Raw genomic sequence first — 16,317 nt, 5'->3', positions numbered from 1 at the left:
CTGTATGTTAGATCTTGCTTTACTCCATGCACTTCTTTCACTGCTCTATCGCTCTGGGTCCCATCCCCCTCGCAAGTTAGTTTAAACCCTCCCGAACCATGCTAGCAAACCTACCTGCAAGGATATTGCTCCCCCTTGAGTTCAGGTGCAACCCATCCAATCTGTACAGGTCCCACCTTCCCCAGAAGAGATCCCAATGATCTAAAAATCTAAAACCCTGATCCCTGCACCAACTCCTCAGCCATGCATTCAACTGCCATCTCCTCCAATTCTTACCTTCTCTGTCATGTAGCACTGGCAACAATCCTGAGAACGTCACCCTTGAGGTCCTTTTCTTCAGCCTTCTGCCTAGTTCCTGAAACTCACACTTCAGGACCTCATCCCTCTTCCTGCCTATGTCATTGGTCCCAACATGTATCACGACTTCTGGTTACTTTACCTCTCGTACCAGGATGTCGTGCACCCGGTCAGAGGCATCCCAGACCCTGGCACCCGGGAGGCAACAAACCATGCGGGTATCCTTCTCACGTCCACAAAGTCTCCTGTCTGCTCCCCTGACTATAGAGTCTCCAATGACGACAGCTCTCCTCTTCTCCGTCCCACCCTTCTGCACCACAGGGTCAGACTCAGTGCCGGAGGCCCTGCCACCGTGGCTCACACCTGGTCGGTCATCCCCGCCAACAGTATCCAGGATGGTAAACTTATTATTCAGGGGAATGGCTACAGGGGTGCTCTGCACTACCTATCTTTGATGCTTTTAGAGTCAGAGTCAGAGTTACCAGCTCAAATCAGGGTTTTGGGGCTCCAGAAAGAGAAGGGAGCTAGAGTTTACAAGGAGGAGGAGGAAGAGGAATCAGACCAGCAGGATATGGCTACAAATGAAAGATCAGAAACATTTTGAAACTGTTTGATTGAAAAAAAAGCTGGTTAATTTCTGCAAAATACTGGAGGTAATCAATAGATCAGGCCACCAATGTGGAAATGTGGACAACGTTTAGGCTGAGCCCCTTCAGCATGCCTAGACTGTGTACTCCTCTGCTTCATTGCTGCCCGAACTGCAGAGTTCTTCCAGCATTTTGTGTGTATGTGTTTACATTTCCAGCAACAGCAGAATCTCTTGGATGCTGTCCAAGTTGCATGCCATCTTGGACAATGTCTCCCATCCACTACTGCCAGAGACTCATTCCACCGAGATGCAACACAGTGTCTTAGGAAGTCATTCCTGCCTGTGGCCATCAAACTTTACAACTCCTCCCTTGGAGGGTCAGACACCCTGAGCCAATAGGCTGGTCCTGGGCTTATTTCCTGGCATAATCTACAAATTATTATTTAACTATTTATGATTTTATATTACTATTTAATTAGTTATGGTGCAACTTTCTGCATTAAAAGAGCTGCTGAGTTTTCTACACAAAAAAATCTGGGGAAGGACATGGAACCGATGCTTGCAGAAACTTCTAATGGCACCGTGATTACCCAGAAAGCTCCGCGTAGCAATATTCGCGGTCGCTGAAGCACCGATCGAATGCGCAGGCGTCAGCGTTGTGGCTGTTCCCGAATATCGCGCATGCGCGCAGTACTGAAGCGGCCTCGGCATCAGGCCTCGGGATCTCGCCTCCAGGTAAGAGATATTCCCCGGTTGCGGGTGGAGTTTTTCAACACCGAATTCGGGACATTTACTGTGATTCCGGACACCGTGACCCGCGATCCCGGGACAGTCCTGCTCTCTTCCCTCTCTCTCAGCCCCACGATCCGTACACGGACCCCGGGGAGCTTCCGGCTGATGAGGGAATGGGAACCGATGGATCTCTCAGACAGAGCTGAGCTCCAGCTGTCTAAATGCAAGGATTGGGAACTCGGAGAAAGGGAACAAAATCGTTTACATCAGCTGTTGAGAAAATCACCTTTGTTCTGCCTCCAATCACAAACGAGAAAATCTGTAGAAGCAACACACATCAAAGTTGCTGGTGAACGCAGCAGGTCAAGCAGCATCTGTAGGAAGAGGTGCAGTCGACGTTTCAGGCCGAGACCCTTCGTCAGGACTGCGTTCACCAGCAACTTTGATGTGTGTTGCTTGAATTTTCAGCATCTGCAGAATTCCTGTTGTTTGCGTTAAAAAAAGCTGTAGAAGTTGGAAATCCAAGCAACGCACACAAAATGCTGCAGGAACTCAGCATTAGTACTCTTTTCCATAAATTCTGCCTGGCCTGCTGAGTTCCTCCAGCATTTTGTGTGTGTTACTTGTTCTACATCCTCTTGTTCTGCACCTTTCTACCCGTGAGAACATGTTTTGACCCATTCTCTCTGGGTACATAATGATATCAAACACCTTTGTCCTGGGCACATCACAAATGTGCCAGACTCCAATGAGATAGACTACTGCCCTTCCCTTCATATTCATTGGCTGTTAGTCCCCTGGGGGAGGGTTCAGGGGAAATATTTTATGTACAATACAGAACCTCTGTGTCTTGTGGCAATGCAAAAGTTGCTGGAGAATTTGCAATTGGGAGGAAGTGGAGTGATATTTGGAAATCTGACTTTTTAAAGCATCATTTAGCAAGCAAATCAGATGTGGACGGTGTGCAAAAGCTCAGGTGAGAAAATCCTTCATAACACTCTGCAGGCCTGCTATATAAGTTGTGTGAGAGTGTAGATGAACTTGATCAAACCCAGAGGATATTAAACTTCTTATTAACAGTGATTTGCTAGCTGTTAAAATAAATACCTCTCTATTTAAAATCCAGTGTGCACATGTAAAACTGGGTAAAAATTGCACAGCACAAGAGTTTTTGGCACACCGGTCATTACAAATTAGAGTGGACATTGGTGGGAAGTTGGGGAGACTTCCAATGTCCTTGACAACCTCACCTACAAGATGTGCATCCAGCTGCAGCTTGTAACCCTGCACATTAGGGAATTGGAGCTGGAAATGGATGAATTCCAGATCATCTGGGAGTCAAAGGGAGTAATAGATATGACACGAAGAGAGGTGAGTTACACCCAAGGTGCAGGACAGAGGATACTTGGTGAGAGTCAGGAAGGGGAATGAGGTTAAATAGCCATCGCAGAGTACTCTTGTGGCCATCCCACACAACAACTGATAGACTACTTAAGAAACTGTGAGGTTGGGTTACCTGGCAGAGGAATGTCAAAAGGCTGATAGGGAATTAAAACTAGCAGATATCTAATATCCTAGCGGTAAGGCTTGCTAGTGTTAGTGTGTCGTGGGGGGTGAGGTTAAACTAATGTTGCGGGGGGATTGGAGTCAGAATGCCAGAACAGATAGTGGAGAGGGTGAATTGAAATGACTTGTATCCTTCATATACATGAGGAGTAGAAATCTTTACATTACTTCTCCTTCTAAATGTGCAATGTGTAATTTATAGTAATTTATAATAAATGGTTAGTACATAGGATAGTCATTAAAACATAGAAATACAATTGTATCAGAATGAATTAATCAGTCTGATGACCTGGTGAAGGAGCTGTCCAGGAGCCTGGCTTTTATACTGTTGTACCGTTTCCCAGATGGTAGCAGCTGGAACAGTTTGTGGTTGAGGTGACTTGGGTCCCCAATGATCCTTCAGGCCTTTTTATGCACCTGTCTTTGTAAATGTCCTGAATAGTGGGAAGTTCACATCTACAGATGCACTGGGCTGTCCGCACCACTCTCTGCAGAGTCCTGCGATTGAGGGAAGTACAGTTCCCATACCCAGGCAGTGATGCAGCCAGTCAGGATGTTCTCAATTGTGCCCCTGTAGAAAGTTCTTGGGATTTGGGACCCGTACCAAACTTCTTCAACTGTCTGAGGTGAGAGAGGTGCACAGCCACATACCACACAGCTGGTATGTACAGACCACATGGGATCCTTGGTGATGTTAATGCCGAGAAACTTAAAGCCGTTCACTCTCTCAACCCCAGATCCATTGATGTCAATAGGGGTTAGACTGTCTCCATTTCTTCTGTAGTACACAACCAGTTCCTTTGTTTTTGTGACATTGAGGGAGAGGTTGCTTTCTTGACACCCAGACGGATGTTGTTCAGACAAAGTCAGCAATCAAAAGGTTGAGCATGGTGCGATGAATGTCCTGAGCTGTGTATATCACAATGCAGGAAGCATCTTAAGAAAGCCAGATGAGCTCAGGGCATGGAATCATGATATTGTAGCCATTACTGGGACTTGGTTGCACCCAACAGTTTGAGGGATTTAGAGGAACAAATTTGTGGAGAGATCGCAGACCATGCCAAGAAACAAAGTTTGATTCAGTAAGTGATTTTAACTTTCCATACATTGACTGGGATTCCCATACTGTAAAAGGACTAGATGGGGTAGAGTTTGTCAAATGTGCCCTTAACCAGCACATAGAATTCCTGATATAGAAGTGTGCAATTAGCTATTAGGAAATGATCCAGGACTAGTGACAGAAGTTAGTGTATGGAAACACTTTCTGTTTTGTGATCATAATGCCATGAGGTTCCAAGTAAATATGGAAAAAGAGAGGTCATGACCACAGGTTGGGAGTTTGTCAAATGTGCCCTTAACCAGCACATAGAATTCCTGATATAGAAGTGTGCAATTAGCTATTAGGAAATGATCCAGGACTAGTGACAGAAGTTAGTGTATGGAAACACTTTCTGTTTTGTGATCATAATGCCATGAGGTTCCAAGTAAATATGGAAAAAGAGAGGTCATGACCACAGGTTTAGATTCTAAATTGGAGAAAGGTCAATTTTGATGGTATCAGAAAGGATCTGACAAGTGTGGATTTGGACAGGCTGCTTTCTGTCAAAGGAGTATCTGGTAAATGGGAGTCCTTCAGAAGTGGAATTTTGAGGGTGTCTAGTTTGTATGAGCCTGTCAAATTAAAAGTTGAAAGGCAACTGGTGCAGGGAACCTTGGCTTTGAAGAGATATTGCGGCCCCGGATATTTTGTTCCTCTAAATCCCTCAGACTGTTGGGTGCAACCAAGATTCATTAATGACTACAAATCATAATTCAATGCCCTGAGCATATCTGAGTATTTTTAGTTGTCTTCTGTTGGTTTTTGTTCCATTATTTGCCTTTTATGTCCGCTTTGGCTTCTCATTTCAGCCTCGTTGTGTCCTCCTGCCTTTCCAATGCTTCCACTTCTTTGGGATGTATCTATCACTCACCTCCTGAATTGCTCCCAGAAACTCCAGCCATTGCTGCTCCATCGTCATTCCTACCAGTCTCCCCTTCCAATCAAGTTTGGCCAGCTACTCTGTCGTAGGGACATGGAGAAGTTCTGTGAAACAGGCCATTCGGCCTGTCTAGACAATGCCGAAAATATTTAAACTCTCTAATGCAACGTCCTGAACTGGGACCACAGCCCTCCATACCCCTACCATCTAGGTACCTATCCAACCTTCTCTGAAATGGTGAAATTCAGCTGGCATGAACCACTTGTGCTGGCATCTCATTCCACACTATCACAACCATTTCAGTGAAGAGGTTTTCCACATGTTCCCTTTAAATTTTCGTTAAATGGTGAAGCCACTTACCCATGACCTCTGGTTCTCCTCCCACCCAACATCAGTGGAAAAAGCTTGCTTGCATTTACCCTGTCTATACCTGATAATTTTCTTTACTTCTAACAAATCCTCAGAGCAATGTATAATTTCCTTGTTTATGTTCAGAGCCTTTTTTAGGTGGATAAGATGACGAGGGGCATTGATCGTGTGGATAGCCAGAGGCTTTTTCCTGGGCTGAAATGGCTAACACGAGCGGCATAGTTTGAAGGAGCTTTGAAATAGATACCGAGGGGATATCAGGAGTAAGTTTTTTACACGGAGCGTGGTGGGTGCGTGGAATACACTGCCAGCAGCGGTAGTCGAGGTAAATGCAGTACAATAGGGTCTTTTAACAGCCTCTTAGATAGGTCATGCAGTTTAGAAAAATAAGGGTCTTTGTGCTGGGGAATTTCTAGCCAGTTTCTAGAGTAAGTTACATGGTTGATACAGCATTGTGGGCTGAATGGCCTGGAATATGCTGTAGATTTCTATGCTGTATGTTGAACAGCGAACTAACTTCGGCTATCCTACCATCCTCTGATAACTCTCCCGTCAATAAGGATGATTTAATTATCTCTGCTAGGGGCCCCGACAATTTTTGCACTTGCCTCCCGTAGGGTCCAAGGGAGCACCTTGTCATGCCCTGGAGATTTATCCACCCTAATCTGCCTCAGGATGGCAAACATCTCCTCTTCTTTAATCTGTATAGGGTCCAGGAAGTTAATGCCATTTCCCACACCTCCGTAGACTCTGTGCCCATCTCCTGAGTAAATAGAGATGATCTTCCCCGTCTACTTTGGTTCCAAACATGAATTACCATTCTGGTCTTCCAGAGGACCAACTTTGTCCCTTGCAATACTTTTGATCTTAATCTATCTCTAGAATCCTTTAGGATTATCCTTCATCTTTTCTGTGAGGGCAAACTCGTGCCTTTTTGCCATCCTGATTTATTTCTTATTTGTTCTCTTGCATTTCTTATACTTCATAAGAACCTACCTGCCTATCCCTGTTCTGCAACTCCATTTTGTGCTTCACCAGGGTCTCAATATCTCTTGAAAACCAAGGTTCCCCACAGTTTCTATCTTTTCTGACAAGCACGTACCCACTGTGTACTTTCAAAATTTCACTTTGAAGGCCTCCCATTTATCAAGCACACCTTTGTCGTAAAGCAGCCTGTCCCAATCCACAGTTGCCAGATCAGAGTGTCATAATTCCAGGTGTTGATCCATGCCCTGAACACATCCGCCTTTCCTACGCTGCTCCTTGTATTGAAATATACAGGGCTCAGCATATTCATTGCACCATGCTCAACTTTTTCATTCCTGACTTGTCTGAGGACAGAACAACATCTGTCTCCACAACCTTTCTGCTATCTGTTCTGTTATTCAGGCTCCCATTCCCCCTGTAACTTCAGTTTAACCCCCCCCCCACCCCCACCTGCCACCATGCAGCTCCATTACCCCTTTGGCTTTTATCGCCCAGATCAATAAAAAGGAGGCACATACCAGGTACAGGCAGATAGGAACAAATGGGGTACTTATGAAATACAGGAAATTCAAGTGAACACTTATGAAAGAAATAAAAGAAGGCATGAGGTTGCCCCAGCAGACAAGGTGAAGGAGAGTCCTTAGGGATTCTGCAGATATGTTAAGAGCAAAAAGGTTGTACGGGAACAATTAATCCTCTGGAAGATCAGGATGGTATTCAATATGAGGTGACAAAATAGATGGAAGAGATTTTTTTTTGCATCCGTATTTACACGGGAACTAGACACAGTCTATAGAAGTGAGGCAAAGCAGCATCAACTTCATGGACCCTGTACAGATTACAGAGGTTGAGGTGTTTGTTGTCTTAAGCAAATTAGAGTGGATAAATCCCCAGGGCCTGACAGGTTGTTCCCTGGGACTCTGCAGAAGACAAGTGCAGAAATTGTAGGGGCCCTAGCACAGATACTTAAATGATCCTTAGTGACAGGTGAGGTACTGGAGGATTGGAGGACAGCCAATGTTGTTCCTCTGTTCAAGAAAGGCTCTAAAAATAACTAAGAAATTGTATGTTGGTGAGCTTGACAGCAGTAGGGGAAAGTTATTGGAACGTATGTGCAGGAACCGGATATGTAAATATTTGGATAGATGTTGACTGATAAAGAATAGGCAACATGGCTTTGTGCATGGTAGGTCATGTCTAGCCAATCTTATCGAGTTTCTCAAGGAAGTTATCAGGAAAGTGGATGAAGGCAAGGCAGTGGATGTTGTCTACATGGGCCTTAGCAAGGCAGTTGACAAAGTCTCATATGGGAGTGGGTCAAGAAGGTTCAGTCACTCAGCATTCAAGATGAGATAGTAAATTGGATGAGTCACTGGCTTTGGAAGAGGACAGACTGTGGTAGCAGATGGTTGCCTCTCTGACTGGAGGCCTGTGACTAGTGGTGTGCCAGAGGGATCAGTGCTGGATCTGTTGTTGTTTCTCATCTGTATCAGTAATCTGGATGATATGGTGGTTAACTGGATCAGCAAATTTATGGATGACACCAAGACTGGGGGTGCAGTGGACAGCGGGGAAGACTATCATGGCTTGCAGTGTGATCTGGACCAGCTGGGAAAATGGTTTGAGAAACGGAAAATGGAATTTAATGCAGACAAGTGCAAAGTGTGTTTCACTTTGGTAGGACCTACCAGGGTAGGTCTTACACAGTGACTGGTAGGGCACTGATAAGTGTTGTAGAAGAAAGGGATCTGGGAATACAAGTCCTTAATTCACTGAAAGTGGTGTCACAGATAGATAGGGACAGAAAGAAAAATTCTGGCCCATTGGCCTTCATGAACCAAAGTACTGACAATAGATGGATGGTATGTTGACTTGTATAAGACATTGGTGAAGCCTAATTTGGAGTTTTGTGTGCAGTTTTCGTCACCTACCTACATGAAAGTTGTAAAAGAGGTTGAAAGAGTTCAGGGAAAATTCACAAGGATGGTGCCAGGTCTGGAGGACTTGGGTTATAAGGAAAGATTGAACAGGTCGGGTCTTCATTCCTTGGAATGTAGAAGATTGAGGAGAGATTTGATGGAGGAATACCACGATTAAGAGGGGTATAGATAGGGTAAATGCAAGCTGGGTTTTACCACTGAGATTGGGTGGGACTATAACCACAGGCCATGTGTTAAGGGTGAAAGATGAAACGTTAAGGGGAACATGTGGGAAACTTCATCACACAGACAGTCATCCAGATGTGCAATGAGCAGCCAGCAGAACTGGTGCATGTGAGCTCGATTTCAACATTTAAGAGGTTTGTACAGGTACCTGGATGGAAGGGGTATTGGCGTGGGCAGTTTAAATAGTTCAGTACAAACTAGATGGCCCAAAGGGCCTGTTTCTGTGTTACACTTTGACTGTGACAAGAAACTTAAATAACACTAACGTTCACATTTTATCAGCTGTGCAGACCAACCATTCATCTCAGCAGGAAATTTTTATATGGCGTTAAAATTGTGGCACTTTAAGTTAATAGTACACAAAAGAAAATCCCAGCTGCATGTCAACAAAGGCTATTTGTGTGAGAGTGTATCACTTACTGTGGGGCCAGGCACCCATGCAGCTCAGCAGGAACAGGGAATAATACCAATGGAGAGAGTCAAACTGAGCCAAGTCACAAATTGGAGATGGCAGAAATGCCCCATTCTTACAGAGACAGGAAGAGCATCAGGGAATTGATGGTCATTCCCGATACCAGCACTGTGCCCGGTTAGAAGATGATTTCTCTCTCCATCTTGGGTTGAATTTCAATGTAACAGTGTGATAGCAGATCACATCTTGGCAACTCAAGTGATCTCATCTGAAATGTTATCCTTCACCCATTGATGAATTTTGTTAATCTTTTTACAGGTTAAAAACAAGAAGCAACTTGTCTCCTGGAATCTCAAACACGGCACGCCAGTTTTGCTGTCTCTGTCTGGATATTTAAGAAGTGGAGCAAGGGTTTCAATCGACCATCCTTCCTGCTCAGACCGTGGGGAGGGATTCACTCAGTCATTTGACCAACTGGCACACCTGTCATTTTAAACAGGGGAAAGGCCTTTCATCTGCTCAGACAGTGGGAATAGATTCACTCGGTCATCTCAATTGAAGGTACATAAGCAAGTTCACAGAAAGGATTCAGTCGGTCATCCCACCTGTGGACACACCAGTCAGTTCACACTGGGCAGAGGCAGGTCATCTGCTGAATTTCTGGGAAAGGATATCTCAACTGAAGGTCCATCAGCGAGTTCACACCAGAGAGTTCACCTGCTCAGACTGTGGGAAGGGATTCATTTGCTCATCTAAACTGAAGGTACTTCAGCGAGTTCACACTTGAGAGAGGCCATTCACCTGCTCAGACTGTGGGAAGGATTCGCTCGGTCATCTGACCTAATGGTACACCAGCGATTTCACACTGGAGAGAGGCCGTTCACCTGCTCAGACTGTGGGAAGGGATTCACTCAGGCATTTCACCTACTGAGACACCAGTCAGCTCACACTGCAGAGAGAGATTTCACCTGCTCAGACTGTGGGAAGAGATTCTCGCAGTCATCCTACCTACAGAGTCACCAGCGAATTCACACCGGTGAGAGGCCGTTCACCTGCTCAGTCTGTGAGAAGAGATTCACTCATTCATCCACCCTACAGAAACACCAGTCAGTTCACACTGGGGAGAGGCCATTCACCTGCTCAGTCTGTGGGAAGAGATTCACTCGGTCATCCACCCTACAGAGTCACCAGCGAGTTCACACTGGGGAGAAGCCGTTCACCTGCTCAGAATGTGGAAAGAGATTCTCTCAGACATCCCACCTACAGAGACACCAGTCAGTTCACACTGGAGAGAGGCCGTTCACCTGCTCAGACTGTGGGAAGAGATTCACTGAGTCATCCAACCTACTGGTACATCAGCGAGTTCACACTGGGGAGAAGCTGTTCACCTGCTCAGTTTGTGGGAAGGGATTCTCTCAGTCATCCCACCTACAGAGACACCAGTCAGTTCACACCAGGGAGAGGCCGTTCACCTGCTCAGACTGTGGGAAGAGATTCACTGAGTCATCCCACCTACTGGTACATCAGCGAGTTCATACTGGGGAGAAGCTGTTCACCTGCTCAGTTTGTGGGAAGGGATTCACTCGGTCATCCACCCTACAGAATCATCAGCGAGCTCACACTGGAGAGAAGCCATTCACCTGCTCAGACTGTGGGAAGGGATTCACTCAGTCATCCCACCTACTGGTACATCAGCGAGTTCACACTGGGGAGAAGCCGTTCACCTGCTCAGACTGTGGGAAGAGATTCACTGAGTCATCCCAGCTCCTGGTACATCAGCGAGTTCACACTGGGGAGAAGCCGTTCAACTGCTCAGACTGTGGGAAGAGATTCCGTCACTCTTCCACCCTCCAGAGTCATCAGCGAGTTCACGCTGGGGAGAAGCCGTTCGCCTGCTCAGAATGTGGGAAGAGATTCACTGATTCATCCAGTCTACAGAGACACCAGCGAATTCACACTGGGGAGAAGCCGTTCACCTGCTCAGAATGTGGGAAGAGATTCACTGATTCATCCAGCCTACAGAGACACCAGCGAGTTCACACTGGGGAGAAGCCCTTTTCCTGCTCAGTCTGTGGGAAGAGATTTACTCAGTCATCTGATATACGGAGTCATCAGCGAGTTCACACTGGGGAGAAGCCGTTCACCTGCTCAGAATGTGGGAAAGGATTCACTCAGTCATCCCACCGACTGGCACACCAATCAGTTCACACACGGGAGAGGCCGTTCACCTGCTCAGTCTGTGAGAAGAGATTCACCAACTCTTCCAACCTACAGAGACACCAGCGAGTCCACACTGGGGAGAAGCCATTCATCTGCTCAGTCTGTGGGAAGAGATTCACTCGATCATCCGCCCTACAGAGTCACCAGCGAGTTCACACTGGGGAGAAGCAGTTCACCTGCTCAGAATGTGGGAAAGGATTCACTCAGTCATCCCAACTACTGGCACACCAGTCAGTTCACAGTGGGGAGGGGCCGTCGTTATGAATCCCTCGGTTTTGTTTGCTGTGGACTGTTGTTTTGAGAGAGAGAGATTAAGAAGGCTAATTAGTCTGATTTGCAGCTTGTTTACATCGCTCGCAGCTTGTTTAGTTTTAATCGAGGGCACAGACACTAAGAGTTAGACGGAGACGAAGGAAGAAAAGTGGAAGGATCAAAACCAGGGAACTAGTGGCAAGGGTCACTGTTTAGAACTTTCCTGTGCCCACGTGGGTGGGTTAATGATCGATTCAGCGTACATCGCATGTGTGGTTGTCACCTTGTTCAATCCATAGGAGTGGATTGGATTTGGGGTATTCTGTGAAAACCACTTATTTGTCCTTGCCTGAGTGTGGTCTGGTAATTCACCTGAAGAAGATACCCCTTGTGACAAGTCACTTTTGATGATAATTCGTACGTGGATTTGGAACGACGACGAATAAAATCTACAGCGACTGTTCTCTCATTTTACTACCGTGGAACCTGTGGAAATCGACATAATTGCCTTCTCTTGACATCTACCCTGGATTACAAATATCTCTCGCTCATCACCTATTTCATGGATGAACTGAATTTTCATACTTTACCATCTCAAGACTCTAAGCCTTGTTTCCTCAGAGCTCAACAGTTTGGGAGTTATATTTAAACACATATATACACATAATACATACACATAATACTGTTCACTTTTCTTTATCTTGCTTAAGTTACTATCTCATAGGTAGATACTCGTAAAGACAGTGATTTTAACATCAAAACCAGACTCCAGGTGTAGTCTATTGCTGCTGATTCGTTTCTAAAGCGTTACGGTTCATAACAAAATTGGGGCCTGTGTTCGGGATAGGAACAAATTTAGGGGCGTATTTATTGATTAATTATTGATTTCATTGGGAAAATCCATTTTGATTTATTTGTGTGTGGAAAATCAGCAGCAGTGGATGTTGTTGGATTTCTGGAAGCGCCAATTTGCTAAGGTGAAATTGACAATGAGGAGGGCACAGAGAGGCAGAAAAACAGAGAGAGGAAGCAGAAAGACAGAGGCTGTTCGAGCTGGAAAAGATGGAGAGATTGCAGCAAAGGGATCTGGCATTAGACTCTGGTGATAAGTTTGAGGCCAGTCGGGAAGTTAAATTGCTACCTCCATTTGATGGAGCAGAAGTTGATAAATACTTTAAGCATTTTTAGAAGTTTGCTCGTAATTTAAAGTGGCCAAAACAGGGTTGGCCTATTCTCTTACAAAGTGTAATTAAGGGGAAGGCTTAGCAAGATTATTCTACTTTGACAGTTGATGAAGCAGCTGTTTTGGACATAGTGAAACAGGCTGTGCTCAAAGCTTATGGGTTGGTCCCAGAAGCAAATGTTTAGAAATTTGAGGAAATCTGTTATATGGAATTTGCTTATGAGAAGTCTGTGTGTTTTGACTGCTGGTACACATATAAAAATGTAAATGATGACTTGTAACAGCTTGAAAGAGTTGGTTTTAATTGAAGAATTCAAAAGGTGCATCCCTGATGACATAAAGACATATTTAGATGAAAAGGATGCTGCCACTTTGCAGGTGTCTGCTAGATTAGCAGATGAGTTTGCTTTAACTCATATGGTTAAGTTTACCCCGAATAAGAGCTTCCAAAAGAGTAGCAGGGATAACCAGGGTAAACCAGAAATTAAAGTTGGGACTAGTGACAAGAGTAAAGATGAAGGGAAGCAGTTGAAGGAGAAAAATTCTGGTCTTACTTGTTACTATTGTAAGAAAGCTGGTCATATGATGGCTAATTGTTCCGTCCTGAAGAAGAAAAAGGAAAGGGAGGCAGTCCCAAATGCCCATGATCAGCAGGTTGAAGCACTTATAAACCCACAGGGTTCTGAACATTTTGTTGAGGACTGAAAGGTCTGACCGAGTTAAGAAGGGATTTGATCATTTTGTGTCAGATGGGTTTGTATTATTAAAGGAAGGGTCAACCCCGATACCAGTGAAAATTCTTCAAGATACTGGGGCTTCTCAGTCACTTATATTAGACAGTGTTCTAAAGTTTGGTGCTGAGACTAACATTGGTGAGGTAAATCTTATTAAAGGCATTGGGGGCGGCATGGTTTCTGTGCCATTGCGCAGGGGAACTTTACAGTCAGGGTTGGTTTCGGGACCTGTTAAGATCGGATTATGCTCCAGTTTACCGGTGGAAGATGTTACTTTACTGTTAGGGAATGACCTGGCAGATGGTAACGTTGTTCCTGCAGTGTAGTTGACAAATAAGCCAACCACTGACGACCCACAGATGGACTTTAACATTTATCCTTCCTGCGCAGTAATTCAAAGTATGGCTAAGAAGTCTGCCAACGCAGACGGTTCTGTGCAGCATGATTCTGATACCCATGACAGCCAAAATCGGGATTCGAGTTATGATGACTTGTCAGGGACTTTTCTACCTTCATTGTTTCAACAGGATACAAGTAGTAAGTCTGATGAAAAAGATTTATCCCTGTGTAGGATGGAGTTTATAGCAGAACAGAACCAAGACCCTGAGATTGAAGCTTTAAAAGAAACAGCTCTCTCAGATAATGAGATTAAGAAAGTACCAGTTGGCTGTTATCTCAAGGATGGAGTGTTAATGAGGAAGTGGAGGCCACCTGCTATACCTGTGAGTGAGGAATGGGCAATTGTTCACCAAGTTGTAGTCCCTAAAGTTTATAGGACTAAAATTTTAGCTTTGGCCCACAGTATGCCCTGAGGTGACCATTTCGGACTGAATAAAACTGTAAACAGGATTATGAAACAACTTTACTGGCCTAATTTGAGGAAAGAGGTTGTGACCTTTTGCAGAACCTGTCACACTTATCAATTTGTGGGTAAACCTAATCGGGTCACCCCAGTGGCCCCACTCCGGCCTATACCTGTATTCGGTGAACCCTTTTCCAAAGTTACAGTGGATTGTGTTGGCCCATTGCTAAAGACTGAATCTGGCCATCAGTATTTGCTAAATATTATGTGTACTGCATCCAGATTCCCAGAGGCAATACCTCTCAGAAATATTAAAGTTAAAACTGTGGCGAAGGCTCTTACCAAGTTTTTTACTTTATTTGGTTTACCAAAAGAAATCCAGTCTGATCAAGGAAGTAATTTTACATCTGGATTGTTCCAGCAGGTAATTTATGAACTGGGAACTAAACAAGTTACATCATCTGAGTACCATCCGGAATCACAAGGGGCTTTAGAAAGATTTCATTCTACCCTCTAAACAATGATTAAGACATACCATGTTGAAAATGGGAAAGACTGGGATGAAGGAATACATTTGCTTTTGTTCGCGTTAGGAGAGTCAGTACAGGAATTACTGGGCTTTAGTCCTTTTGAACTTGTATTTGGCCATAGAGTGAGGGGAACTTTGGCCTTGTTAAAGGAACAGTGGATTGATGGGAATGTACATGTTAACTATGTTTTGAAGTTCAAAAATAAACTACACCAAGCTTGTAGTCCAGCGAGATAAAACTTAAAGATTTCGCAAAACAAAACAGCATTTTCCTCCCCCGAAAACGGAGATTTTCTACAACGCCCTCCAGAGTGTGTAAATTTGAAAATGCCGATTGTGCAGAGCAGTGTGGACAGGGTAAACGGATATTTTTAAAAACACTGTCATGACGTGCCAGAACAGATGGCTGCAGCGCGGCATTTCATTGTTTTCTTGAACACAACCCCCCACACAACCTAACAATTTCAGAACAGATGGCAACAATACTGAAGCCAGAAAAGTTAGAAATGTACTTACCAAATACTTTGACCCATAGCTTACTGAATAAATAGGTATACTAACTTTGCCCTGTTTCTGTCCTTGCTTGTATGAAGGTAGTTTACCTATTTATGCAAGTACTTCTTTGACAATAGATGCGTAACAGCCTAATGTAACATTGTATGGAAATGCAAGATAACACTGATGTAGACATGTTTTATACATTTAACAAGGTGCTTTATTTGTCATGGTCTCTTCTGGCAATCCCCCACCTTACTATTTACCTCAGGAATTGGTCTTCAATCCCCTCATTTAATTTCCAGTCATTCCTAGGTTCCACGAACTACATACACCTGCTTTCCATCAGAAAATACAGGATAAAGACCCTGTGATCAAAACAACGAGCTGTCAGTTCATTGGTCGACCCCAGTGTGAGTAACCTTGTTTCATGGTTCATAGGGCCATTAGTTCTAAGTCTAGCATCGCTCCTGGATTCTCTCCAAACCCAAGACTTCAGGTATATACTCTCCTGGAAACCCATTCCACGCTCACTACGGTGATAACGCCTCCCGACTCTGCCTGTGTTCTGCACTTGGGTTTGTCCACCGCTACGCTTGTGTAACATGTGTGTTGCTTGTGCAAACATTCAATAGATGCAATTGTCCCCTTTGCCCGGTAACTCATTTTATTGCACATGTTAAATACAGCAAAATAATACACGAAAGACATGGCAAAAGTAAAGGCAAACAAATGAGGTAATAGGAAATTTCACTTTTGCCCAGTAACAAGCCTTATTGCATTTAGTAGTAGCTGCCGTCCCTTTCATCGGTGAAGAGACTGTGGCTGTAGAAAATGTTTCTGGACAAACGCGCACCAAGTCTTTCATTTGGCAATTTCCTTTTAAGTTTCTCTAGTCTAACTGGACAAACACGCACCAAGTACACCTTTTCCTCTTCGCTTGTTTTCTGTGTGTCTTGCGCCTGCCAGTAGGAGGAGATTCACGCAAATATCTGTTCTAATGTGG

The 16,317-nt window shown here is 44.5% G+C and overlaps 1 protein-coding gene across 1 annotated transcript; it reads left to right on the top strand.

Annotated features, from left to right (window-relative positions):
• The first annotated feature begins 1,555 nt into the window (after positions 1-1,555).
• Positions 1,556-15,867, top strand: LOC134342119 (zinc finger protein 420-like). The gene is made up of 2 exons (XM_063040059.1): positions 1,556-1,621; positions 9,415-15,867. The coding sequence occupies exon 2, from the start codon at positions 9,940-9,942 to the stop codon at positions 11,578-11,580; it is 1,641 nt and encodes a 546-aa protein (XP_062896129.1). The 5' UTR covers positions 1,556-1,621; positions 9,415-9,939; the 3' UTR covers positions 11,581-15,867.
• Positions 15,868-16,317: the final 450 nt, after the last annotated feature.

This window comes from Mobula hypostoma, unplaced genomic scaffold, assembly GCF_963921235.1.
Source record: "Mobula hypostoma unplaced genomic scaffold, sMobHyp1.1 scaffold_45, whole genome shotgun sequence".
Taxonomy (NCBI): domain Eukaryota; kingdom Metazoa; phylum Chordata; class Chondrichthyes; order Myliobatiformes; family Myliobatidae; genus Mobula; species Mobula hypostoma.
The sequence above is the reverse complement of the archived record's forward strand: the minus strand, read 5'-3'. Positions and strand labels throughout refer to the sequence as shown.